The sequence below is a fragment of the Onychomys torridus genome, chromosome 22 (genome assembly GCF_903995425.1).
Source record: "Onychomys torridus chromosome 22, mOncTor1.1, whole genome shotgun sequence".
Taxonomy (NCBI): domain Eukaryota; kingdom Metazoa; phylum Chordata; class Mammalia; order Rodentia; family Cricetidae; genus Onychomys; species Onychomys torridus.
Genome location: NC_050464.1, coordinates 36,071,189 through 36,098,415, shown reverse-complemented (window position 1 = coordinate 36,098,415; position 27,227 = coordinate 36,071,189). Strand labels below are relative to the sequence as shown.

General features: G+C 48.2%; 1 protein-coding gene across 1 annotated transcript in view; it reads right to left on the bottom strand.

Annotated features, from left to right (window-relative positions):
* Srrm4 (serine/arginine repetitive matrix 4) overlaps positions 1 to 26,915 on the bottom strand; it is a 156,832-nt gene extending 129,917 nt beyond the window's left edge. The window contains exon 1 of the mRNA XM_036171851.1: positions 26,319 to 26,915. Within this exon, the coding sequence (XP_036027744.1) occupies positions 26,319 to 26,449 (131 nt within the window). The 5' untranslated portion in view covers positions 26,450 to 26,915. The remainder of the gene's footprint in view (positions 1 to 26,318) is intronic.
* Between the last annotated feature and the right edge of the window lie 312 nt (positions 26,916 to 27,227).

The following is a 27,227-nucleotide window of genomic DNA, read 5'->3' as shown; positions in this document are numbered from 1 at the left end:
TAGGCAGCCCTCCAGAGGGAGACTGGCCTGAGCCCAGTGTCCAGGCTTCTGAGGGCTCTGACTTATGTGTCCTTCATTTATTCTTCTTTTTAAAAAGAATAAAAAGAATATGTGTATATATATGCAGTGAGAAAGTTGGTGAGTAGAGAAAACTCATTAATATGTAACTCACAGAGACAATTCATTCAGTACTGCCATCAGCAGCCTGCTGCATGTTTTATGGGATGGCTTCTTTCTTCAAAGACTTATATTTATTTATGTGTGTGTTCACACACACGCATGCGTGCATGCATGCGTGCGTGCGTGCCTGTGTACTGCATGTGTGCATGTGCCCATGGGAGCCAGAAGAGGGCATTGGATCCTCTGCAATTGGAGTTACAAGCAGTCAAGAGTCACCCATGTGCATGCTGGGAATTGAACCCCCCACCCCAACCCCCAGCCTCTGCTAGAGCAGCAAGTGCTCTTAACCACTAAGCTATCTCTCCAGAGAATTTCTACAGGTGTCTACAACAAATATGATGTCTTTTCGTGAGTCTTATTGCCAGATAGCCAGAACACTTTTGGTCTCCTGAATGACAACCTTTGTCCTCACACTTTCCTTTCTTCTGCTTACTCAGCCCTTCTCTTAAGGAACAGCACTTGGGACTGTTCACAATTTTGGCTTAAAAACAAACACAGCCTCCGGGGAACATATTGCTATCACTTCCTTCCTACTGGAATTGACATTCAGGCCTGGTCATAAAGAAGGTAGTCTTTAGTGTTTTGTGGTTTTTTTTTTTTTTTTTTTTTTTTTTTTTTTTACTCCCTATAAATGCTGAAATACCATCTTCCAAAACTTAAAATGGGACAGTATCACATCTCCTAGTTTTATTCGGTCTGGAGGGTTAAATATGGAAGGTCCTGGCAGGACAAAGTTACCCTTTGCTTTTGAAGGGCTCAACAGGGAGAGCCAGTCCTTTTCACCCTTGACCTCTTGATATTTGTAAGGGGTAGACGCAACACATCTCAGAAAGCATTTTCTGAGCACCTACTGTGTGCTAGGCACAGGCTTGAGGCTTTCTCTACACTCAGTTCATCTGTCAGTCAGTCATCTCTGTGCCCCCACCACCACACCCCTGCGTCGTGTTGTGTCCCCCAACCACATCCCCACACTAAGATTCCTGGAATTATGAGAGACAGTGCTTTCAGTGGTGCAAAGATGCCAGAAGGAAACAGGGGGACCCTGGGTAAGATGCTTGTGAGAACTGGTACCCGGGCCCTGCACACACCTTAGCCTGGGGTCTACATCCGCACCCACGGATCCTATCCTGTCTTCTCTGTGCCACAGAGACAGGTACACAGCAGGCAGTCAGGGTGCCTTTGCACTGGGATACCCCGTCTAGTTCAACACCCCTGAGAGCTGGTATCCCTAACTACCCTCATTTTATCCAGAGGAATCCTGAGGCTTGGAGAGGTGAGGTAGGTGTCATGGTAAGCAAGGGAGACAGCCCAATCAGAGCCCAGGTGAAGTTCCAGGGCTCTTTTGTTTGTTTGTTTGTTTGTTCGTTTTTTTGTTTTTTGTTTTTTTGACCCAGATGCTCACAGGCAGTGTTGACATACCCGACAGTGAATGTAGCTGGGCCAGGCAGCAGGATGCACGGAGAATTAAAAGGACTTTGCCAATTCCAGGTCTTTCTTCTGCCGGGGTTTTGAGAGGTCTGGCTCTTTTGAGGCTGGAGCCTGGGAGTCCCTGCCCCGCCCCAGTCAGTCTGCGCACGGGTCCCTTCCAAGCCTGTAGACCCTCCTTCTGGCCCACTACCTGCCACCCACCCACCTCCCCCAGTCTCCTCGCTGCCCAGGGTGCTGAGGCTGGGTCGGGTAATTAGAAGTTTTTCTCTGGTTTGAGTCTCACTCCCGTGTCTTTGCAGCAGCTGTTAGGCCTGGGGTGAGGCACAAAAGCTTTGCTAATGATTGTGTCTACAACCTGGGAGCGTGTGTGTGTGTGTGTGTGTGTGTGTGTGTGTGTGTGTGTGTGTGTGCATCCCAGTGTGTGCATACAGGGCCACCAGGCTCTCAGCCTCACCCCACCCCGCGGGTTCATTACAGATTTCTCTTGGTGCCGCTGAGGGCTAGGAGGGGACAGGACCAGATGGCAGACAGGAGGGTGGCTGTCGGCCCTGCCTCCTCCTCCCCTCACCAAGCAGATGCCCTCGGAACGAGGCCCGGAGGCAGAGACAGGATTAGAGGGGGAAACTCCGTATCAATTAGTGTCAAAGGCCGGGCGCGGGTGGGGGGAAGGGCGGCCGGTTGGCTCCGGCTGGTGGGGGCGGGGCCGGAGAGCTGGATGGAGGAGGGGTGCTCCACCGCACAACTAACAGGGGCTACGACAGATTCACCCTTAGATAATTGGGACAGCACCTGCCTCTCCTCCAAGCCTGAAGAGGAGAAGGGCCAACTTCCATCTTACAGCCGCTGGCCTGGGTTAATTCTTCTAAGTTCGGGCTGGAATATTATTAGGTGCTGTGTGTCATTAGTAACATTAGATGTACACAATACTAATAGGCCTTGCGTTTTCTTAATCTTGTTCATATTCTTGCAGCTGAATATTTAAAAAAAAATGCTTACAACGAATGACAGGTACTAATCTCACAGCTGAACACTGGGTAGGGACCAGACATTGGGATGATCCCTATCTAATCCTCTCAATGGCCCAACAAAGCTTTTATTTGAAAAAAAGAAAAGAAACAAACAAACAAAAAACCCCAAAACCAAACAACAACAACAAAAAAAAAAAAAAAAAAAAAAAAAAAAAAAACCAAAAACTGGAGCCCAGAGAGGGAAGTCAAGCAGCCTAAAGCCACATAGCCAGTAAGGACAGGCTGCCAGGCTCACCAGAACTGAGCTAAGCAAATCAAAAGAGCAGGGCTTTTCAGGATTCCCTCCTGGGATGAGATTGGGGCCATATTGGTTTTACAGAATAGTGCTTCTAAATCCCACCCCCCCCCCCACCACCCCCGCCCACCCACCCCCACACCCCTGTTTACCTTAAAATAAACAACTAAAAAGAGAAATTTGAATTTTAAATCCTAAAACCAAAACATAAGCTCAGGCTGATATCACTGAGCTGTGTGGCCTTAGGCAAGTGTCCCAGCTTCTCTGAATTTGACTCCTCTATGTCTTGATGAAATCCTATAGTAATGGTGCCTGGGCAAACTTCTTCTGCTACATACTCATCATAGAGTACTATGTGGCCATTAAAAACGGTGGGTGAGATGAACAGGGCATTGTAATTCACACCTGTAATCCGGGCAGGAGGACTGGATTCTAGACCAGTTTAGGCTACCTGGCAACTACTAGCTAGCTGTCCAGGGCTACAAAACAATAAATACCTCAGCCGGTATCATTACATTATTCTAAGTGCTCAACCCTCTTCCACATTGGTTAAGGAACAGAATGGGGGCGTGGGGGCGCATAGGAAGAAATAAATAAGGAGTTTAGTGAGAAAGGAATCATAAATTCTGAGATATTCCTCAGTCACAGAATGCTACCTTTTTTTTTTCTTTCTACACCAGTGTTTACAAAGCTAAGTGTTAACAAAAGCAGAATATTACCAGGCTCCCTTCCCCCTGTCCTGCTCAGCTGCATGCTGTGAGGATTCAGGGCCGGGTTCTGCATACTGGGGTGTCCTACCCAAGCAGGGGCTGGTCTACGTTTCTGAGGATAGCATGGGGAGCCGTAGGAACCAGAGTCCGCATCTCAGTTAAACACTCATCCACTTCTGCCTGGTTCCCACTGGAATCAAAACGCCTAGCGGCTCGGGGACTGTCGGGAAAGTAAAGGTTAAACCACAGAGCCATAAAGCCGACCCTGGGGTGGCCCACTTAGGAGACCATCTGCCAGCAAGCCTGCTGCCAATCACAGGCAGACCCCGCCTTCTGCAGGTCTCTCAGCCCACCCAGCAGTTCACTGGCTGCCCGGCCTTGGCCTCTGCGTCTGCAGCCAGGGCCCCTAGCTACATCCTTCCATCCCTCCCCATCCCAGCAGCCGCTCTGGCATCTGCAGCGGCAGGGGTCACCAAGAAGCTTCCTCACTTTGTGGTCCCATTTGACCCTAGAAAAGGTGATGGTCGCTTAGTCTCAGAGAAGCTCAGATATTTGGCCAAGGACCCAACTCTTGAGAAAGAGTTCAGACTCCTAACGGGTAAAGGCACCCACCCCGCCCCACCCCACCACACACAGCCTATGCCTTCCTACCCCCCTGAAGGCAGAAACTCCCTCAGGATAACTTGAAGAGCCAGAGGAGGCTTGATGCTCCACATCCCAGTCCCAAGGGCAGCAGGGGCTTGGAAGCTGAGGTGTGTTACAAGGAACCTCCGGAGCGGGGTTCGAATCTCCACCCCATCCCCTACCCAGCTTCTGCTTTGTCTACAGCAGATGATCCCATAACTCTCAGTACTTTGGCCCCCGGGAGGTGGATGAGGTGTGTGTGGGGGTGGGAAGGGGTGGAGGAATGTCTGGCCTTTACCATCTCTTCCTCTGAACTGTCACCTGTACCCCCGTCATCAGACCCCCATCAGACCAGGAGACAAGCGAGAAAAGAGTTAAGCTGAGAGGCAGATGGAAGAGGATAGTCTCCCTCTTGGAAGCTGCCCAAATGTCAGGCCCAGCAGCCCAGGACTGTGAGCCAAAAGGAGGGAGCAAGAGTAGGGACTGTTCTCAGAACAGATGGGCTAGCCCAGGCACCAGGGGGCTGAAATGCCCGCCCGCCGTCATCCTAATATCCCAGATTCCTCTGGTGCACTCCTGTTTTCAAAGCTCATTCAGATCCATCATCTTATTGGAATCTCACGTCTTCCCTGGACATGAGATGGCTGGCGGCTGTGAGACCCATCTGGTAGGATGAAGCAACCAAGCTCAGAGAGGTTAAGCATTTTACACAAGGTCACACAGCTCATCTGTTGTCAGAACGCTAAACAAGAGAGTCAGGTCCAACCCAGAGTCAGCCATCCATGTATTTGGAATCCCATCCTCTTGGGTTCCAATCTGGTACCCTTGACGGACGACAATTTTAGTGACAACATAGCCCCCAGCAACAATAATAAAGCCAATGAGTATTGCTCACTTTGTGGTAAACGTTGCTTTAAGCACCCGATGTATAGTATTTCATTTAATCCCCATTTTTGGCCTCGTATGAGGTTGATATGACCATCGATTCCATATTACAGATCAAGCGACCAAGGCTCACATGATGGCCATTGCTTGCTGAAGGACACAGCTTTAGAAGAGAAGTCCTCCATCAACTTTCCCCTCTGGAAAATGGGACCTTGGCTTCTGCAGGCCACAGCTCATCTGTTCCAAGTCCTCTCCATAGGAGCCCTTGGCATCCTCCACTCCCATAAGACAGTCAAGGTTTGGGGAGCCCCACAGTGAGTCCCTCGTAAAACTTTTATTATTTGTTTATATGTTTGCTCCAAACTCGGCTTTATTGCAACTGGCAAGGCTGGAATCTGAAGCCCTAGGAGCCACAGGTTAGGCTTTATCTTCTCTGGGGGATGTCAGGTACCCAGGTAACACAGCCGAGTGATGATGGAGAGGGTGCTTCTCATACTGCTGAAGAAGAAGGTAATGAGCCGCAGAGGCAGAGTGTGGTTTGGGGAGAGCGGCGACTGGGGGGGGGGGGGGCGAGGAGAATTGTATTTCCCAGGCACTTCATGTCATCTCCCTTTCTGCCTGTCCAGTGCCCTGGCTTTCCCCACTGCAGGAAGCTAAGTGATCCTTGTGGGAACCTTGTAGCATGAACACAGTCTTTGCTTGCATGTCCTGACTCCCAGGTGGGCTGACCTATGAAACAAGGCTTCAACTTGACCAGGCTACTGACAGTCTCCGGCCAACTGGAGCCCTCTCTGGTTCTGATCTACCCTCTGCCAAAAGGATGTGCTGGTGGCATCTGTGAGCCACAGAATGGAAAATGGGAGGCCTCTGATTGGTACAGAGAAATCCAAAAGAAGCCGGGCCTCCCCAGAACACACTCCTGTCGGGAGCAGCTGCCTCAAACCCACCCACTGCATTTATTTTTTAAAGAACAAGCTTGGGGGAAAACTTGCCTCTGTGGGACCCTCACATCTGCTCCACAAATGTGTGGGAAACAAAGGGGGCATGCTCAGGATCACATGTCATATAAAGCAATGCTCTGTGGGAGGCAGATGACAGCCAGGGGCTGGTGACACAGGCCTCTAATCCCAGCTACTCACGAGGCTGAGGCACCGTCACCTCAGCATTTCACTACAATGAGGACTTTGAAAAGGAAGGGTCAATAATAGTCCCAAGATTCTATTGAGAAATGAACTCGGAAGGAACACATGAGAAAGGCAGATTCAAGCCCCACCCCCCCCCCCCCCCCCGGAGAATTTGAAGGACGGGCCTTTCCAGAAGTTCCTTGCTTTCTTTCTACTGCCCATGAGGACAGCCCCTTTGGTGTTAGCTATGGGGTATCTCATTTTTAGAGGGTGACCTCCCTTTAAAACCTCTGCAAGCCTCCAAAATATCTCCAGCCCACAAGGGAAGAGAAGCAGGAGAACTAGAGATATGTATAAAGCTGTCCCTGATTTAACTAGTGAACTGTCAGCTGCTGACTTCAATCCTTCACACAATGTCTGCATGAATCAAGGGTTAAGGGTGCCAGGGAGCACAGGGGGCGGGCAGGGGGGGGGCGGGGACTCAAGATGTAAAGGAATCAGGAAGTTCATTCAGAGCTAACTATCTGTGGTCTGTGATTGGATGGCATCATTTGTTGTTGTGGGGGGAGGGTGGAAAAGAGGAAAATGGATGAAGTGGATTCCTTTCATTTATTTGTCTGATTCTTGACCACAATTGTATCTTAAGCCTGTTAGTCTCCCCTCCCCATGTCTTTCTTCCTTGACCCCGGATGTGCAAACTCAGAGAAAATGGATATCAGTGTCCCACGGCGCTTATGAAGTCAGGACTGGCATTCAGCCCTCTGCTTTGGTGCCTATCGCTGTGTGATTTTGAGTGACTAGCATCATCTCTCTGGACCCCAGTTCTCTGGACCCCAGTTCTCTGGACCCCAGTTCTCTGGACCCCAGTTCTCTGGACCCCAGTTCTCTGGACCCCAGTTCTCTGGACGGTAAAAGGAAGACAATGGAAACAGAGCTGCCGTAGAGGGCGGTTGTGAGGATGAAGCTGTATAACTGAATAAAGACTCAATCAATTCCGGGTATATGACCATTAATATCCCCATCAGCTTGACCTCTCATACTAGCAACAGTTGCCCTCCAAGGCAAGGGCTGAGATCAACCAAGAGCTGGTCACTCACACTTGGCCAAGGCATCTGGGGGTGACTCAGAGTTCCGATTGTGGCTGCTGTAATTAAGAATGGGGCTATGTCATGACAAGGTTTCCCAGTCACCCTTCTGTTCTCATGGGACAGATAACTATGATAAACAATTTAGAAGGAAGACAGGCGTATTTGGGCTCCCGGTTTCCAAGGGGTTGGTATTTCAGAAAGGTGGGTCTATGTGTGACTCTGTCACTATGGCCTGGGGTGAAGTAGAGCATTAATGAAGAGAAGGCCTCATGGAACACAGATGCTCACCTCATGCTAGCCAGGGAGCAAAGAGAGGAAGAGCAAGACATTTCCAGAAAGCCTGGTTTCTTGTGACCTACTGTCTCCACCCAGGCTCCATTTGCTAATAGTCTATGACTTTATCAATGTATTAACTGATTAGTTATAGCCCACCATCTGACCCAGTCACCACTCAGACACCTCTCCACTGGCAGCCAAACCAAAGTGATGGCATGTGAGCCTTAGGAGGGACCTTTTTTTTTTTTTGCTTTTGTTTTTTGAGACAGGGTTTCTCTATGCAGCTTTGTGCCTTTTCTGGATCTCACTTTGTAGACCAGGCTGGCCTCAAACTCACAGAGATCCTCCAGCCTCTGCCTCCCAAGTCCTGGGATCAAAGGCGTGCACCAATTGTGTAGTACATAGCCTAGAACTCTCTATGTAGACCAGGCTGTCCTCAAGCCCACAGAGATCCACCTGCCTCTACTTTCCAGGTGCTGGACTTAACTGTGCATCACCACATCTGGCTTCTAGATGCTTCTTAGGGGGAAAAGAGCATCCATTCATCTTTGTATTGTAAACACCCAGCACTGTGACCAACTCCTAAAATACTTAGTACGTGTGCTCCCTGAAGGAGCAGAGGAGTATGTGGGACAAGAATTTGCAAACACCAAACAAAAGACAACAGTGATACCACCCAAGGATCAAAGAGCAACTGGGACATAAAAATAAACTTGGAAAAGCGTTTGCCCATAAACCTAGCAACCTGAGTTCCATCCCCAAAACCCACATAAAAATCGGCCCTGCACTTTAATTCCAGCATGGGAGAGGCAGAAACACACACACACACACACACACACACATACACACACACACACACACACACACACACACACAGCATAAAGGGAAACATACAGATATTGGAATTATTTTTTGTTGACATTTAGTGAACACAAACACAATGCTGGGTAACTGAACTTCAAGCTTTGTCTATTATCACTCCTGAAATGTTGGATGGGTTCTAGAAACACCTTAAGTTTTAAATTGCTAGTCATGTGGTGAAATACGGTTCCATCTCACCTAATTTTGCCTGGGACCTGAACCAGGCAGTATATGCTGCTCCTGCACCCCTATCAGTCACTTAGTAGCTGCCAGAGTTATTAGTTTGACTGTTGAAGTCCTGTCACAGTGCTGTATGTCAAGTAACCTTTGTTATTCTTGGTACCAAAGTACAAGCAATTATACGTGTCCTTTAGGTCCAAATGTGTATACACAGCCAGGAGATACCTCATGGAGACACAGAATATTCCTTGGCAGAAGGGGTGTTGGGGAGATGAGGCCGGGATCCCAAGGCTGAATCATATTCATCACTGACTTGAGTTAAATTCAGGCCATTCACCCCCCATTCCCAGCTGCTTCCTGAGAAAACTCACAACAAATGTAATTACAGCCCAAGGACAGGGCTACACATGGCTAGATGGCTTATAATCGCAAAATCTATGGCAAACACATTTCCCCTCTTCTTCCATTGTACTTTCCTTTTCTGAAGATGCCTCTTGTACTTAGAACAGTGTCACCCAGCTGTGGCCTCCATGCTGGTCTAACAAATGCAGATCAACAACTCTGGGATTGTTACTACAAGACAGTCACTGAAGACATGGGATCCACTGCTGTTGTTATTAATTCTTGGTTCCAGGGTTTGGTTTTCCAGGGAGTCATTATGCTGAGGGGTGGTGGGGGTGGTAAGTGGATGATATTCTTTGGTTACAGATGACAGGGCCAATGCCAGCCAGTCCCCTGGTAATTGCTCACACCTTTCCTTAAGGAAAGCCAGCTTGAGAACTATTGCTTTCTCCTGGAAGATGGCCCAAGGTGTGAGGCTGGGTCTCCACGGTGCAGTGCAGGTCTCTGGTATATATGCATGTTACTGGGCTCATTCCCAGTTTGATATCTCCAGTCTGCATGGTAGCCTTGGGGGAGATGGAGTGAAATCACACAGTAGACGAGCCTCCTCTGCACTGAGAAGATGCTTCTGTGAGAATGACGCAGTGTGTCACGCGTGCCAAAGTACCATGCAAAGCTCAGTCCAGAGCACAGCAAGGAGGTCCTTCCCAAAGCCTGGCGTTATTTTAAAAATGTCTTTAAAGGTAGCGTTTCACAGCCAGCAGGCTCTGGCTGTCCTGGAACTCTCTACGAAGAGCAGGCTGGTCTCAAACTCACAGAGATCTACTTTTCTCTGCCTTTCCAGTGCTGAGTTTATAGGTATGTACCACAACATCCAGCTAACTCGTATTTACTGTTACTGTATGTGAGTGTGGGGGAAGGGGATGCTGTAGTATTCCAGCCTGGGCTATGTGAGACCCTCCCTAGAAACCAAAAACCAACCAGAAGAATGCCCCTGCCTTATAGGTATTGTGAGTTAAACGAATGAATACATATGATATACTCAGAACAATGTCTGGCATGATTGCCATTTTCATAAATAACTCTTAGTTTTCTCATTTCAGAAATGGAAAGGAAAAAGAAGTCTCCCCTTTTCCCAATGATTCCATAATTTGACTCTTTAAAAATGCAGTGCATAACACTGCAGATAAGATAAATCTCCCTTAAGCGCCATACAGGCAGAACACAGCTGGAGAAAGACACAGCAAGAGAGAACCAGGCCCTAGGAGTCCACACACCCCCACCCCTACACACACACCTTCTGCATGGTACTCAGGCAGCCCAGGTGGGACAAAGCGGGCACTGTCCAGACTCTAAGCTCCAGAGAACCAGCAGTGGCTCTGACTTCCACAGCCTCCTAGCACCCTGGCTGGCAGCCCACCAAGCCAGAAAAAGCGCCCAGATGCAGGACATGTCCTCCGTCACTTGCCTGAGGCGATTGTGAAATGTGTGCTCTCAGCTAAGCATCCTCATATTCAGCAGCGAGCGCCCTGCTCTTCAGACTCTTCACATCCTACCGGAGAATTCCAACAACATCACCCTGCCTTCCAAGATGGTCTCTCAAGTCTTCTGAATGCCACCCTGTATTCGGCTTCTCCAGCACTCTGTGACTCAATAAACACTGTCCACCCAGCATATGCCAAACGTTAAGCTAGATGCTTTCCTGGTACATGCCCAGCTAAGTCCTTTTATCCTTTGAGCCTCCCACCCCACCCCAGGATGTTGAACACTACACTGTATATAGTCACGGTTCTCAGTAAATATAAGTTGGGGAACACTCATGTCTTGAGCCATGTGCTGTGATGGAAGAATGGAGATAAATAGGACAAAGCCCTTTGGCCAAATATATACATCCACACACTAATTAACATGTTCCACGATGATTCCTCTATTGACACTTCTATTTCTCAGCCTAATGGTTTATGTATTTAACAGTAATTATCAGAGCTGGCTAGCCACTAACTAGCTTCTTTAGCCCCGGGCCAATGACATCACCTTCTGAGATACTGTTTGCTCCTCTGTAAAGTGTGTTGTGGTAGGGAAAAGGATCCTGCTATGACCCTAAGTAAGAAAGATGCTACATGGTGCCAATGGCATGCGTGGTCGGTCTTCAATAATAAGTCATTAATATGAGCCTTCAAAAAATACGCCCTTCTCCAAGAAAAAGAAATACATACTATGTGCACTACAGCCTCTTTATCCCCCGCACCAGTGACAGACATCACTAATGGATCTTAGATACAGCTCCAGAAGCTACCTCAACACAATGCTTCTGGCTGTGATTGTAGCTGTTAACCACCTACAGAGCTCTGACTGTCCTGTTGTTGGCCACAGTAACATGGTTCAGTAGCCTGGCTTTCACTCTAAGGAACATCTCATTCTTATTGGAGCACTCACCTTGGGTACTGGGATAACCTCCTCAGCTACTGAGCTATGTGAGTCTCAGGCTTAGGTGCACACAGGAAGTGCCTATAAATGCAGGTACCAAACAACATGCTCTGACAGTACAATTGTACCCATTCTACTGACTTGCTGATTAACTTGGAGAAGTCACTGTTTGTCTTTAGATAACTGTCCTCTTTCAAGAGCTACAGTGAGTCTCAGAGGCCTGGAGTGGAGGGCTGCTTAGGGGCTGCTACATATGTAGTGGGGGGTAATGCTCTGAGCTTTGTGGCTCTCCTTCTCTCTATTTTTGCTATAATCAGGCCAGGGTTCTACCTTCTCTGCCCAGGGAGGCTATGTCAATGCTGCAGACAGAGAGGATGTGTGTCTCAGTTTTTTGCTTTTTAGGAGCCTTGAAGCCCTTGGGGGAGGGGATTTAAAGAGAGGCTCAAACACAAAAGAAGAAAGATTCCCCTGAACAAAGAGATTGCTTCTGGGGGTGGGGGGTGGGATCCAGTCAGGTGTCACGTGGGCAGGGATGATGTACATCACCATGGTAACATGTTTCAACTGATAACCAATGGCTAGAGCTCTACCAGGCTGGGCAACCTTGGGAAAACAAAATAACCTCTCTGAACTTGTCTTTGCTTGCAACATGGAGGCCGTTTTCAATGATGCGGAGCCAAGTATAAGTAAATGGAAATGGATGGCAAACCCTGGTGCTTAATAAATGTCTACCTGTCCCACTGTCTACACCATCTGTGGTTTAATTTCTCCCCAGGGCGCCGTCTTGAAATTTAGCTCTTGTCAAGAACACGTGGGAAGGTCTAGAGGCAACTGGGCAGTGATGAGAATTTGCTGTTCTGCACCTGGGTCCAGCTTCCAGCACCTACATGGCACCTCACAATGGTTATAACTCCAGGTGCAGGGAATCTTATGCCCTCTTCTGACCTCCAGGAGGACCAGGCATTCACCAGGTATATAATATGCAAGAGAAACACTCATACATAAAAATAAAATTAAAAAACAAGTCTTTCAAAAAAGAACACATAAGAATAATAGCTAACACCTGCCGTCTCCTTTCCCTGAAGACTTATCCCATTTCATAGTGTGAGCGTGGGGCTTGGAGGATGTAAGCAACTTGGCAAAGGCCACGCCTTGCAGGGATCAACATAAAGACTACAGTCCGTGTGAGAGTGTGACCCTGAGTATCACCTTCGAGGTTCCCAAGGATCTGTGGGCAGTTTATAACCCTCTTTCTAAGGACAGCTTTAACCAGCAGGGCCGTCTGGGCCTCCTTCTGGATGACTGCCCAGTGCAGGAGAGACCATCACCATCCCGCTGCTTCACCAGCCCCAGGAGATAAGCTTGTCCCTGAGGCCCCAAAGAATCATAGAGAAGCACAGTGGCAGGACCAGGGGGCCTTGACGGTGACACTTGGGGCTCCACAAACTCACTCGAACTGCTGTCCCCATGTTGACCCCTGCAAGGTCATTGCCTTTATCACATGGCTTAAATCCTCTGAGCTCCACATTCACAGTCTATAAAATGAGGATGTTGATGCAGAACACTGGGGGCCAAGGTGCAGTGAATTTATCGCTGTATGTTACCTAATGAAGAGCCTGCTTCATGAATGGGAGAAGTCCACAGCCGTATTGTATAACTGCTGATTTGTGTGACCTTGGACAAGTCAGTTTGCTGCCTTAGCTCTATTTGTGACAGTGGCAACTTTCATTCTCTTTTCTGCTTGCGAATTCTTTATAAACGTATCTCCCAAACCCAAGTGTAAGCAGCTTCCGAATGGAGGCATTTTTATTAATTGTTGGGCTTTGCTCGTGATAGAAGATCAATGCCAGGTGAAGGCTCGGGCAAGCAACCGAAGACAGGTGTGAAATCCCTTGACACGGGTTTGAGGAAAGGACCATGGCAAGTGCTGTGATTTTTTTTCCTCTCACAGGAATGAAATAAATATCGTCATGAAAATCTCCAGAGCAAAAATAACCCAGAGCAGGAAGGAAACCTGAGGTCTTTGTGTACTGTTTTGGCTGCTGTTTAGGTTTGGAGACAGGGTCTTGCTCTGTACCCAGGCTGGACTTGAACTCCCAAATCTCTTCCCTTGGGCCCCCAAGTGCTGAGATTTCAGCTGTGTCCCACTATGCCTGGCTGTTAAGTTTTCAGGAAGGAATCAGGATTAGAAGATTAAAGCAAATATTCTGAATTATCAGCTTTTTATCATTAGTTAAATAAAGTAGATCTCAATAAATATTGATTGGGTGGGAAGATGGATAGAAGGGTAGCTAGATGAATGGATGAGTGGGTGGGTGAATGCATAAGTATTTAGATGGGTAGATTAGATGGGTGTGTGCATGAGCGTGTAGATGGGTAGATGAATAGTTGGATGGACAGATGGTGAAGGGAAGGATGGATAAGTAGATGAATGGATGAGTGGGTGGGTGAATGGGTAGGTAGATAGATGGGTAAATGGGTGTGTGCATGAGCAGAAGGATGGATGGATGGATGGATGGGTGGATGGATGAGTGGATGGATGGATGGGTGATGAATGGGTGGATGAGTAGATGAATGGGTGGATGGGTGGTTGAATGGGTGGATGAATGGGTTAATGAATAGATGGATAGAAGTGTATATGTATAATGGGTGGAAGAATGAATAGAAAACAGATGAATACCTGAAGAATGAATATGTCTACATATTGGATGAATGAATGAATGATTAGATGGATAAAGGGTAGATGGGTGGAGGGGCAGATGGATGGACATAAAATCAATGGATGTAGGATGTAGCCTGAAAGAATGTACAAGAAATGAATGGAGGGCTGGGTCTAGTTCTCAGAAACCATGAGGAATAATGTATGTGAAAAATAACTGCCCAGTATCTGTGCCTAGGTGAACTGGCCTGGGGTAGATGGTCTTAGTCAAAACTTACTCTCCTTTTCTCTCTATTTCTTGGGAAAACTTGCTTCCAGGGAGGCTGTGGCATTAATGTAAGCATCAAATGGACAAGTCCCAAAATAGAAGCACCGGGCAGTGCCAATGGATGGGATATCCTGAGCCCCACTGTGGCACCAAGATGGAGCAGGATGGAGCCATCTCTTGGGTAAGAAAGCAGCTTGTCAAGAGCTCCCATGTTTTCATATGGTATCCCGAGTTGCTTCCTATGTCTGATAAGCAGAATGGGTGTTTCAGACAATGTTATCCGTGTAAGATTCAAACCCTTACATTACCTTGCTGTGTGACCTTAGGCCAACTGCCTACCTCCCTGAGCTTCTCATCTTACACAATGCCACAGTACCTAGCAACTTCAAAGGGTGACTGACTGCAGATCAAGTGTTTTGCTCAGGGTTGGGCAAACACCAAGTACTCAAAAACTATTATCAGTAGTTACAATTACATCATTTCATGGATGACTTCTTGGAGTGAGAAAATCTGGATTTCCTTATACTGTGTGACTTGGGCAATGCCCATGACTATCTCTACCTGCATAGTCAAGTATAGACTGCTCCAATTCTCAGGTTCAAGTTTTACCCCAGTCAGGGGTAAAACCTCAGGGTAACTTACATGTCACTGTACTCCACGCTCAAATTCTCTTTGGATATGAACCTGAGTGGCGAGGGCAACCATGTCTGATACTCAAGTCCCACCAAGAATCAATAACCATTCCATCTCTGTGTTACGGGTCAGGCTGCTGGGCTTAGGGGTAGCTAAGGACATGCTCATGGCCACATAGGTTTAACCAGAGGACTGGAGCCCTCCCAGCTGCACAGGCTTCTCCCCAGGCACTTAATGAGCATCTACTTGGTGAAGGAGAGCTCATACTGTGGTGGTGTGGCCAGAGGTATGGGGACACAGAGCACAAAATATGGAGAGCTATAGCAGGTGACTCTTTGGATCCAAGCGTGGGTAGCAAACATCAGATATCTCCAGTAGCAAGTCACCTGAGCCACAGCTTGGATCTCCATGATGCCTACTTCATCCTAAGATCCCAAGAAAACACCAACACCTCCATAGTCACTGGGACCCTAGTCTCAGCTCCTGGACTAAGACTACTGTAGCAGGATTGGTGAACTGATTTATTATCGATTTATGCTGGTTCACTCCGTGGTGAGATGAGCAAATACCCTGGTGTTTATAGGGGCAGCTCTGGCATATAGCCTGTTCAGTAGCTAAAGGTGTCTGGGCCATTTCTGCTCTGGCTCTGTGGGTCTGCACTAGAGGTATACCCCCTTGGGTCTAAGGACTTTGCAGCTCAGAGGGATGGAAGTAACACATTTGGAACAAAAGATCTGACATCTATGTCTATGCTCGATTATTATAAGACCTCAGTTTCTTCTGTAAAATGGACATAAAATTAATATTTGCATCAGTAAATACTCAAGACTGACTGACACCCACAGTGGCAGTTTGCCTAACTTCAGGCAAATCCTTCCACACTTCTGAGCTTAATTTGTCTATTTGTGAAAGAAAAATCAGTCAATATTTTTACCTCTGTCCCCGGGGACCTCTGAGCCTTGTAATGTCTTGGGACCACATGTCAGAAGTAGCTCTGAGATTTTCTTTCTGGTGTGTTCTGAAACAGCATGCTTGTTCTGTGTCTCAGTCTCCCTGTCCCCAAATTACTGAGGCTCTGTTTCAGTTCCTGAAATGTGTCCTCTGGATGATCTCTCACCTGACTGTGGACTGATCACCCAGGTGAAGTGACGGAAGCGTGTAAAAGGTGGAATTGGTAGAAAGTACCAGGATAGAAATGACCTCTCATTTCTGCTCCCAATGCCCTGTCACACGGCCTGCAGCCCACACAGCACTGGCGCTCAGACACCCACCACATCTCTGGAAGTGGACAGGGCCCCAGCATCACCTGCTACCTGGCTGTAGGAGGGGGAAGGGGCAGGGGAACTGGACAAACAAAAGCCCATTGTCTTCTGCTCTGCAAGCTCTGAAACTTGATCCTAGCTGCTCACCTGCTCTCCTAGGCACAGTCTGGGTGCAGACAGACATCTCATCAGGATCCCCAGGCGAGTCAGTGGACAGCATATGCCACGGGAGACCCTTCAGGGGCAGGAAGGGGCCTGAGGTGGCAAGACAGGTCTGGTGTTTGGTCAACTGACTACAATAGAGATGTCTGTTCAAACCAGAGACCATGGCAGCAGAGCTCACAGAGCCTGGTTGTTTGTTTGTTTGTGACAGCGTCTCACTATGTAGCCTCAGCTGGACTGGAGCTCACTATGTAGATGAGATTAGTCTCAGACTCACAGGAACCCACCCATCTCTGCCTTCTCAGGATGGGGATTAAAGGAAGGCATGGGCCACTACACGCAGCTTTCTTCTTTCAAATGTTTTTATCTTTAATTGTGTGTGTGTGTGTGTGTGTGTGTGTGTGTGTGTGTGTGTGTGTGTATGTATGGTGGGGATATGTACCTGTGAGCCTGCAGGTACCTGTGGGGTCCAGAAGAGGGCATCAGATCCCCTGAAGCTGGAGTTATAGGGGGTTGTGAGATGCCCAAAGTGGATGCTGGGAACTGAACTTGGGTCTTCTGCAAGGTCAATATGTACTCTTAACCACTAAGCCATTTCCCTAGCTCAGGGTTTTGTTTCTATCTTTTTTTCCTTTTTCCATTACATCTCTCTTTCACCAGGAAAATAATGGAACATCAATATGCACACATATTTATGAATTACACATGCATTCTGTTGTTATGCACATTCTAAGTTGTGTTTCCTGGTCCTCCACCTATAAATGAAGTCACAGAGGGATCTCCAGGCTCTCAGCCCTACCCTTCTGGGGCTGCTGTTCTGTGCAGTTCTGTTTCCTCATCTGGGCTTTTGGCTGTGTTATCCTTGCTCAGTACCTACACATTGAATTCCTGTAGTAAGTTCTAGGATCCCACAAAGACTGGGAAAGATGTTGTCCCTGGCCTCTGTGGTTCAAGTTGTTCTCCCCTGAATCCTAGGAACATTGCCACTTTTGAATATATTGGCAATTGTGTTGGTCAGGGGCATCTTTGTAACAAGTACCCAAGTTCATTCAGCTCACAGAAGGAAAAAGGTTATCTTGAGTCACTGTTTTCTCCACGTGGATCCCAGGGATTGAACTCAGGCCATTCGGCTTGGCTGAAAGTGCATGCCTCTACCCACTGAGCCATCTTGCTGGCCCATGCCTCTCTTCCCACAGGCCTGTAAATGTCATTTAGGCTTCCAGTTCTCTGGCTAAGCTGAACTTTTAATGAAGCCAGTGAACAGTGTCCCACCAGTGAGTGCTTATGCTCTGTGAAGCTGCAGGCAGGATCTGAGGTCGGAAATCCACTAACTGAGGCATTCCCTACATGGGGTGGGATACATTTGTGTCCAGGGGATCTTACTGCTTGTTTCGAAAGGACACATAGAGACATGAATTACTTAATAACTGTTTTAGGCTCCAGCCCATTCCTATGGTTGTTGTTTTTTGTTTGTTTGTTTGTTTTGTTTTTTTGGCTTTGTTTCTATGACATCCTAATTTAGAATTTTTATTTCACGGAACTCCACATAGAGGCTGTAGTATGTGTGAATTCCCTTTGTAAGATTTCAAGGTGAGGAGAGAGAGGGAGAGAGAGAGAGAGAGGGAGAGAGAGAGAGAACAGAGCCTGGAGACTGCTTCTAAGTGCAAGGAAAAGCCCTAGTTTGCACCCCAGGCCATGAGAGATAGATAAGACTCACCCCCCACACCAAGGGAACAAAATTTACTGCCACGAGTCTGGCCTGGAAATCGTCTGTCTCAGTTTCCTGATCTTTTGGGCCACAGTCAGAGAGACTGGAAATGTCACTGCTTCGCTTTAACACAGGAAGGAAGCCATGCTACTCAGAGTCACCCCTGGCTGCATCAGAGTCGGGACAGGTGCCTACAGGAGCAGATTGGGATGGGGACCCAGGCTGCCAGGACTGTCACCCTCCTGGGTCGGGGAGATTAGGAGTTGAGAGCCTAGGGACTCTTTCCCAGGCTCACAAGGTTCCCCCCGATCTAGTTCCTGTTGCGTCTGGGGAGGCATCTTCTGTAGCCGTGACTCCCTTCTCTCTCTCTCTGCTGTTCTTCAAATGTCTTGGGCACACTTCCACCCCAGGACCTGTTCACCACTGTTCCCCCTAATTCAAATACTTTGTCCCCAGTTGTCAGAAGCCTGCTCCTTCTCATCTGGATTCTCGACCACTTTGTAAAGTGGCTCCTCCCTCACCCTACACCCCTGCCATCTATTTTTTTTTAAACAGGGCTGTCACCTGACCATCTATTTGTTTATTGATGGTGCTTTATTCCATGTCTTTTTTTTTTTCTTCCATAAGAGCAAGGACTTCCTGTTGGTTGATCGCTACTGTACTGTGCAGTATCTCAATAAAACCGCTGAAGGCGTGAATAAGTGAAAACATCACTCAATGCCACAGCCAGAGGCAGCTGCTCTTGCTTTGTGCTTTTGCTCCCTGTGGGCAATGCCACCTTCGATGTCTGTGGGCTCTCTGCCCATTTCCCCCTCATCATTGCTGGTTGCTCAAAGAACACAGAATGCATTTATATTAGCTATCTAGACCATGAAAGACAGGAAACCTAATGGCCCACACCAGAGACAGTGCCCTTGAGCCAGCAGCGGAGGTGTGTGTGTGTGTGTGTGTGTGTGTGTGTGTGTGTGTGTGTGTGTAAATGGTTATTACATGGGCTGTTCCTTTCTGGTGCCCCCGACAGGTGATGTCGTGACCCCCACACGTGACAGCCCTCTGAATGGTTCGCCAGCTTTTACTCTTGGAAGGAGAAATGGTCTCTGAGACCCTCCTGAGCACAAAGACCCCATTTCTTCCTCCTCATCACGTCTCACAGGTAGATTAAATTAGTGAAAAAATAAAGTCATATCTATTTCACAGGTCAAATACTTAAGGAGAACTGTGGATATAAGCAAGTGTTCCTGTGCTGTGCTGGGGGTCTCTCCCTTCTCTGTTGGAACCATATCCCTGTACCTTCATGCTCACCCCACTTGGAGAATATAAACCTAACCAACCAGAGGCCTGCATTTGTGGGTTTGTGTCTCCTTTTCTGAAAACTGTGACACCCTCGAAGGGAGAAACCGTATTTTATTCCATTTTTCCTCCTTGATGGGCCCAGTTTGAAGGAATAGTAAAAACTGTGATTTCTTATTGATAACAAGAACTAACACAGAATAAGTCCTTCCCACATGCCAGGCAGTGCTATCCATAAATGAGCTCACTCAGTCCCCTCGATGGTTCTTTGGAGTGGTTGCTATTCTTAGCCCATTTTATGGATGAGGAAATCAAGATTGAGGTCGAGTCACTTGGCAGAATTCTCCTAGCCAGTGAGTGCTTGTAGGTAGTAAGGAGAACCATTGATTCAGCTTCTTTGCCTGGCAGATTCTGCACACAGGTCCGAAGAGCTCAGCCTCTTTGGAGAGCTGCAAAGCCACATGCAGAAAGGAACAGAGGCGCTGAACCGATGCACGCACTTGTCAGCCCAGTGCTGGGGAAGTAGAGACAGGCATCTCTGGGGGGTGCACTGGCTAGCCTCCACCTGACTGGGCAAGGTCCAGACAGTGAGCGAGTTGTTTTCAAAAACAAAGAAAATGTAAAAAGCAAAATGCAAGGTGGAGCATGCCTGAATAACACCCAGTGTTGTCTTCTCGATTCCATGTGTACAACAAACATGCACATGTGTGTGCACCTAAACACATACATGCACACAGAGAGACAGAGGGACGTAGCCACAGACAGATAGACAGAGACAAATAAACAAACACACACACACACACACACACTGGCGGGGGGGGGGGGGGGGGGGGGGGGGGGGCCGGCAGGCACAGGTGCTTGCAAACATGCACACACACACACACACACACACACACACACACACACACACACACACACACAGTATTGGCATGAACGAGAGGCAAGGCCAGGGAGTCTGAGTACCCCATGAACATCCTCTCATGCCCCAGCAGAGTCTTAGTAACAAACCGTTCATGAACTCTTCCTACCCCCACCTCTCCGCCCCAGCCAATTCTAGCTTGCAGGAAGATGGATCCAGCTTTCCAGAAAGTAGGGACAGGTTTTTAATTTATTATGACCCTGTACCACACTTGATGTACTTGTGGAGCATAAGGTCCATTAGTGGGGCCTCTCTCCTCCTCACAGAAATTAGGATTTGGGGACTGCCAGAGTCTGGGAGCAGCGTATGGAGACTCACAAGGCTGATGGCATTTGATCTACGCTACTGAGTTCTACTGGGTAGCATGGCTGCTCTTTGAGCCAGACAGACATCTTTATCTGGGGAGCCTCATTCTGACACCAGGGAGAGTCTGTTTGCAGCATGTGTAGTTCAATGGCATTGATCAGAACCCTCAGAGTGTCAGGTGGAAGTGGGGCTGGGAGAGAGCTCAACTTCCCCCCAGATTGGAGCCTTGCACCTTTCAATCAACCCACCCGATGTCCCTTGGCCATCTCCACGCTGTGCTTCTTTCAAGATAACCACATTTGCCCAGCAAACATGGAAGAAATATCACAAAGGGTCCCCACCACTGGCCCCTGGATGCCATTCAACAAATTTCAATCTTTCAGATGGGGGAAATGTTTGACCCCAGCCATGTTACTCCCTTTCCCCAGAAGAGCATGTGTTCACGGCCAGGGCAAGCATTTTCCAGGACCCTCAGAACATTAGCTCTTAACCACCGGTTGTCAGGAAAAAAAAAAAAAAAAAAAAAAAACAACAAAAAAAAAACGCCATCCAAATGCCCCTCACCCTGATCCCACGATGGAGTCAGCACAAATGTGTTAACCTATTGCTTGGCACCAAGGGGAGTCTCAAATTAAATGGCTCAAAGGCATTTTTGCCCCTGCTTTACAATTTGGCCATCTTTCCTCTCATGCAGTAAAACCTCCAATAGTTTGGAATTTATGAGCCTTTGGACAGGGACTGGGCTCCAGTCAGCTTCTGGAGTATTCTGCATGGAAAGGATTTTTGAAGAAAATTAATAGCTTGCCAAACAAATAGCAAAGGGAATGCACACTCTATTTAAGGGGGGCTGCTGCTCTAGCCCTTAACAAACACTCACGCATCCGCAAACAATTCATATGCTAATTCCTAATGATTTTTACATGTTCATTAAGTCCCTGGCTATGGCTATTTATCGATATGATTATTATGGTTTCAGCTGCTTCAAAGGCTAGGTTTTCGCTGATCTGGGAACTTCTTAGGTACAAACTTTTTGAGGCTGAGCAATTAACAAAGGAATTAAGGGAATGCCTAACAATGTGACTCTCCTTTTTTGTGGGCCTAAGAAAGAGGTCTCCCTGTAAGTCATTGATATTATTGGCTCCTGAGGAGGCAGGGGGGGGGAGGGTTCCTGCCAGGTCCTAGAGGGTAAGGTTTGATTGTGCTGAATCTTGTTTTGATTTTCTTAAGATCATCCCTGTTAGAATTTCCATTCTAAATAGTTACTCACATTCCTGCCTCCCTCCATCCCTCCCTCTCACCCTGCCCCTCCCCCTCTTCCTTTTCATCTGCTCTACTCTGCTTCAGCTGTCAATTTGACACATTTCAGAGCCACCTGGGAAGAGGCAGTCTCAATTTGGGAACTATCTCCATCAGATTGGCCTGTAGGCAAGAACTGTAGGGGCGTTTTCTTGATTAATGATTGGTAAGGAAGGGTACAGACTACTATGGGTGGTGCCATCTCTGGGCATGTGGTCCTGGGTTCTATAAGAAGCAGGCTGAGCAAGTCATAAGGAGCAAGCCAATAAGCAGCTCCCCTCCATGACCTCTGCATCAGTTCCTGCCTCCAGGTTCCTGCCCTGCTTGAGTTCCTGCCCTGACTTCTTCCCTCAGTGATGGAGTGTGATTTGGGAGTATAAGAAGAAACACACCCTTTTCCCCAATGTGCATATGGTCAGTGTTTTATAACCACAACAGAGGAGCAAATTAAAATGCCCCTTTTCTGTCTCCCCATCTCCGTTTGTTTCTTACTTTTACTTCCTTTCTTCCTATCCCCTCTCTCAGGGTCTCACCCTGCAATCCAGGGAGGTGGTGAACTCACAATCCTCCTGCTTCAGTGACCTGAGTGCTGGCACTACAGGTGTCCACCACTAAGCCTGGGTTTCCTATTTTGTTCTTAAAGAGTTATTGATGTGAACTATAAATTATTTAATTGCTATAGATTTGATAAAACTTGGAGTGAGATTACGGTATTTAAAAGGGGGGGTTGCTGGGCGGTGGTGGCGTACGCCTGTAATCCCAGCACTTGGGAGGCAGAGCCAGGTGGATCTCTGTGAGTTTGAGGCCAGCCTGGGCTACCAAGTGAGTTCCAGGAGAAGCATAAAGCTACACAGGGAAACCCTGTCTCAAAAAACCAAAAAAAGGGGGGGGGAAGGTTTAAAACTGCCAATTCCCCATGTTTCCTTTACAAACCAAAGGCTACTCTATAAGGTGTTTACAGGTCACTTCAGAATCCAGATACTACTTCCCTGTGCCCCACCCCCAACTCAACAACCAGAGAGAAAGAGTGAACCTTCCATGCTGGTTAATCTCAGTTGTCAATTTAATGAGAGGTGGGCCTCTGGGCATGCCCATGGAAAATGATCTTGATTGGGTTAACAGAAGTGGGAAAACTACCACTTTGGGTGACACCATTCCCTAGGTTGGTGCTATATCAGGAAATGGCTGAGTATGAGTGTTATCACTCTGTTCCTGGCTATGGATTCAACATGATCAGTTGTCTAAAGCTCCCACCCTGTTGAGTTCCCCACCATGTTGTTCTAAACCCTTGAACTATGAGCTCAAATACACCCTTTCCCCCTCGAGTTGCTTTTTAGGGGGACTATTTTATCCCAGTAACAGGAAGAAAAATTAAGCCACTTACATGGAGGAAGAACTATGGGACATGTCTACTTGACCTCATACGTATTCATTTCACCTCAATTTAGTAGCCCGTCCAGAGCTGAACTTTCATGATGTCAATTGTTAGCATCATTTGAGGGAGAAAAGGAACAGAACTGGAGACTTTGTGTTTCCCTTTAGGCACTGTGACATAGGTCTTGGCAGATTTTTACCTGGATCAGTCCTCACACAGGATGAGGCAGTGATAGGTACAGATTCTATTTTCACATCCAAGGAGGTAAAGGTTCTAGTTTAAGAAACAAAAGCTCCAGGACAGGATCCCAGGTTGTCTGACAATCCCATTGGCACTTAAGCAACCACTACAGTATATGGCATCTCACTGTGCTCTGCCTGACACTTGAGTCAAACATCTGCTGGAAATTTGATAACATGATAAAACTCTTGCCTCATCAAGAATGCCTCACACTGGGGGGGGGGAGGAGAAAGGAGGGGCCAGGGAGAGAGGGGGTTCTGCTTAGAAAGCAATTGTCTGTCATATGCACGTTGCTGTGGAATCAACAACTTAAAATGCATACCTCAGTCCTGGCGTTAAATTATCTTCAGTCATAGACTTAAGATATCCTGGGGAGGCTCATCTGGGGGGGGGACCCTCATCTACAATCAACTATTAAGTATGTAACCAACAGGATTGGCTAGTGGTTCACCCATGCCTCCCCCATCTTCCCACAGGCATGGATTGAGCCGATCTTCTGACTGAGTCGGGCTTGGCTCAAACAGCTAAACATTTCTAATGAGAACAAGTCTTTAGCTTGTCTCAAAAGGAGTCACCAAGGCTCTGCCGAAGCTATGCGGCATATATTTCTCCTTTTTCCTCCTAAGAGCTCGGCTCTGGAAAGATGACATTTCTACCCTTCGGTGACACAGAACACTGGAAGGGAACCGGAACTGACCATCACTGCAGGCAGCTGATGTCGGCGAGAATGGGGATGATTCAGGTCTTACGGGTTCATCTGTTGAAACAAAGCTAAGCCCAGGCCTTTCTGGGGACTTGGATATAAATGCTCCCTGCAATCTGTACCCGAAATGAGTTCTACAGAGAGGAGCCGCCAATCATAGAAGTATTCTTGTAAATTATCAGTCAAGAGCATATAGAACTCTGGTATAAACTTCAAGGGTGTTGTCCAGGGGGATAGAAACCCAGGACACTAAAACACATCAAGGGTGAGAAAATACTGAGGGTATACAAAACTCTTGTAGAAGTCACACACAGATGAGATTAAAATGAATAAATGCTGTAGGACTAGACCATCCCTTAGTCAATTAATACAACTGGAGCTATTGGCAAGACAATGGTATGTTGGTAGAATCAGACAGACAGACAGTCAGACAGACAGACAGACAGGGAGGCAGAACCATGAAGGTCCCAAGTGTGGTAATATCAGGGACACTTTTCTAAATTAAAACAGCATCAAGAACCTGCTTTCCTCCCCCAGTGTACCCTCTAAAACAGACAAGACTGGACCAAATACTTCTGTCGCCAGACAAATTGCCCCTGGTTCCTCCAGCAAGCCCATTTTCTCCGGCCAGTGCAGCTCTGGTGTGCCAACACTGGAAACAGGGAGGTGAAGCCAGTGGCAGAGGACCAGGAGGATAAAAGCGCTGACGTCAAACTCTCTACAAAGAACCTCTGAGCAAGCAGACGCACACCAGCTTTAATGACATTTGATGTCATTCCCCCCCCACACACACCTCTCCAGCCCATATCAGTGAGCTTCCTCCTTCTCCTGTGCATAAGCTGGCCTCTGTTCACAGGCTCTACATTCTGCTGGTCCTTCCTGTTTCCGGTCCATTCATTCCCCACATAGGATGCTCCGTTTGTCTAAAGACCTGTTTGAGCCTCAGTCAGAACAAAGAAAAGTTCCTGGGTGTGGGTGTGGGTTTGCTCTTTTCAGATATTTTTTTCTCCAGTCAACCTTCGTTGTCCCCACACTTGCTGGAAAGTCAGACTTAGTTGCTGCTAGACCAGGCATTCTGTCAGCGACTCTTTCCCAGACATGTTTTCAATCTATTCCCTAATGCAGCCTGCCAGGATTCATCAATCCTGCCCATGGTCCCCCAGCTCCACTTCTTTCCTTTAACTCTGAATCGCTCAGCCAGTGGCACCAAGAGATGAGTTTTCATACAGCCTTGATTTTTCCTGACAGAGGGCACAGCCTGCCTTCGTCTCAAACTCCTCTAAATCTAACGAGCTAAAAAAAACATTGGGTTTTTCTCTGCCATGGAAGGCTTCTATGTCCCCCCAACCTCCTCCTCACCCTGCACCCTGTTCTTTTCTTCTCCTGATTTTTATTTCTTCCCTTATTCTCCCCTCTGGTCTTTTTTTTTTTTTTTTTTTTGCCAATACCCCAGGACCAAAGTTCCAAAGTTCAAAGTCACCAGATTCTTAAAAAATAAAACTTCTACAATTACCTTCACGCTGACTTTGAGCTCAGAGTCTTGGTTTCGGATGCAGGAGAGGAAAAAAAAAATTCAACACCAGCAGCAGCCTCAGCTAAGCCTGGAGGAGGGTGCTGTTTGGAGTGTATTTGGAGGAATAGCATATGGGCTTTTGTCAGAGCCCACTAGTTTCTGAGCTGAGGGTTAAAATACACTCTCTGAACACTGTCTGAGCTGAGTTCCTGTTTTGTACAGCACCCCTCGCCCAACACTGCAAATCCACCACTGCTTTGCACCCCCTGACCTATGAGCTTGGCAGTCGCTAGAAAAGTTTTCAGTCAAGTACATACCGGAGCCACACCGCCCACCCTAAGAAAGCAAAGGGGTTTCGCATAGGAGGTGTGGAGTCTGTGGGAGTGGAGTTCCCCGCCAGAGAATTCTTGTCCCTGTTCAACAGACTCTTCCTTACCCAAGCGAATATTTCCCATGTTCCCGTGTGAGATACCGGGTATGACGGACATAGTCCAGGCACCATGGCCCAGCTACCTGCGTCCACCTGTCAAGATTCTGGGGTGCAAGAAAAGGGGGGGACCTTCCAGTTGTCCCCAACTCACGAACGAGGTCATTACCTTGGCAGTGGCTTTCGGGCTGTGATACTGGCAACGATGATGCTCTCGGGACGTGGAGTGGCCACCGCTTTGAAGGTCCCTTTCCAGAACTTCTCAAACAGCTGTTTCTCGCCCTGCTGCAGGCTCGCCATCCTGAAAAGCCCAAGGAGTCCGGGAGACCGGGCGCTGTCCGAAGTGCTGAAATGTGGATTCCAAACCCGTCGACACGCCCTGGGCTCCCCCGGGGCTCTGTCCGCGTGAAACCCCAAGGGGTGGGGTGGGAAGAGATCAGAGTTCTGGGCGGGGGATGGGGTAGAACGGGACGGACGTCTCAGGCTGGCCAAGCAGCGGAGATTGAAGGTGGTCCCTCGGCTGGCTTCACCTCCTGGCTGGCTCTGAGCTGCGCTGGGAGCGGCCGGCTGAGCTCCGCGTCCTCAGCAAAGCAAAGCAGGGCCGGCTTTCTCTACCGCGCAGAGAACAGAGAGGAGGCGACCGGGGCGTCTGCCGTGCGTGCGCGTGTGAGCTCCAGCGCGCCCGGGTTTTGTCTCTTGCACAATGTGACGTTGGAAGAGGAGGCTGGTCGCGCGAGCTGTACTTTCCTCCCTCCCCTTCGCCGTCTCCTCCTTCCCCAGCAACCCCTCCTTCTGTGGCTCAGCCTCCCGCCGCCATCTGCATAACAAAAGCCCGCAGGTCTAGGGAGGAGAAAGGGCGGGGCGTGCGCTGGTCTCCAAGGCCGGGTGGCCACTGAGTTGCTGTTCTGACCCCTCTGAGAAGAGACCCAAGCTGGAGATCCTCAGGCCCAGCCCTCACCCCTCCTCCGTTGTCGCAGGCCTTCCCCTCAACCCTTGCACGCGCACTCCCGGGGCTGGGCCACCTCGCCACCTCCCTATCCCTTTGCGAGACTCGGAGCGCATCTTCATTGAGGGAGCT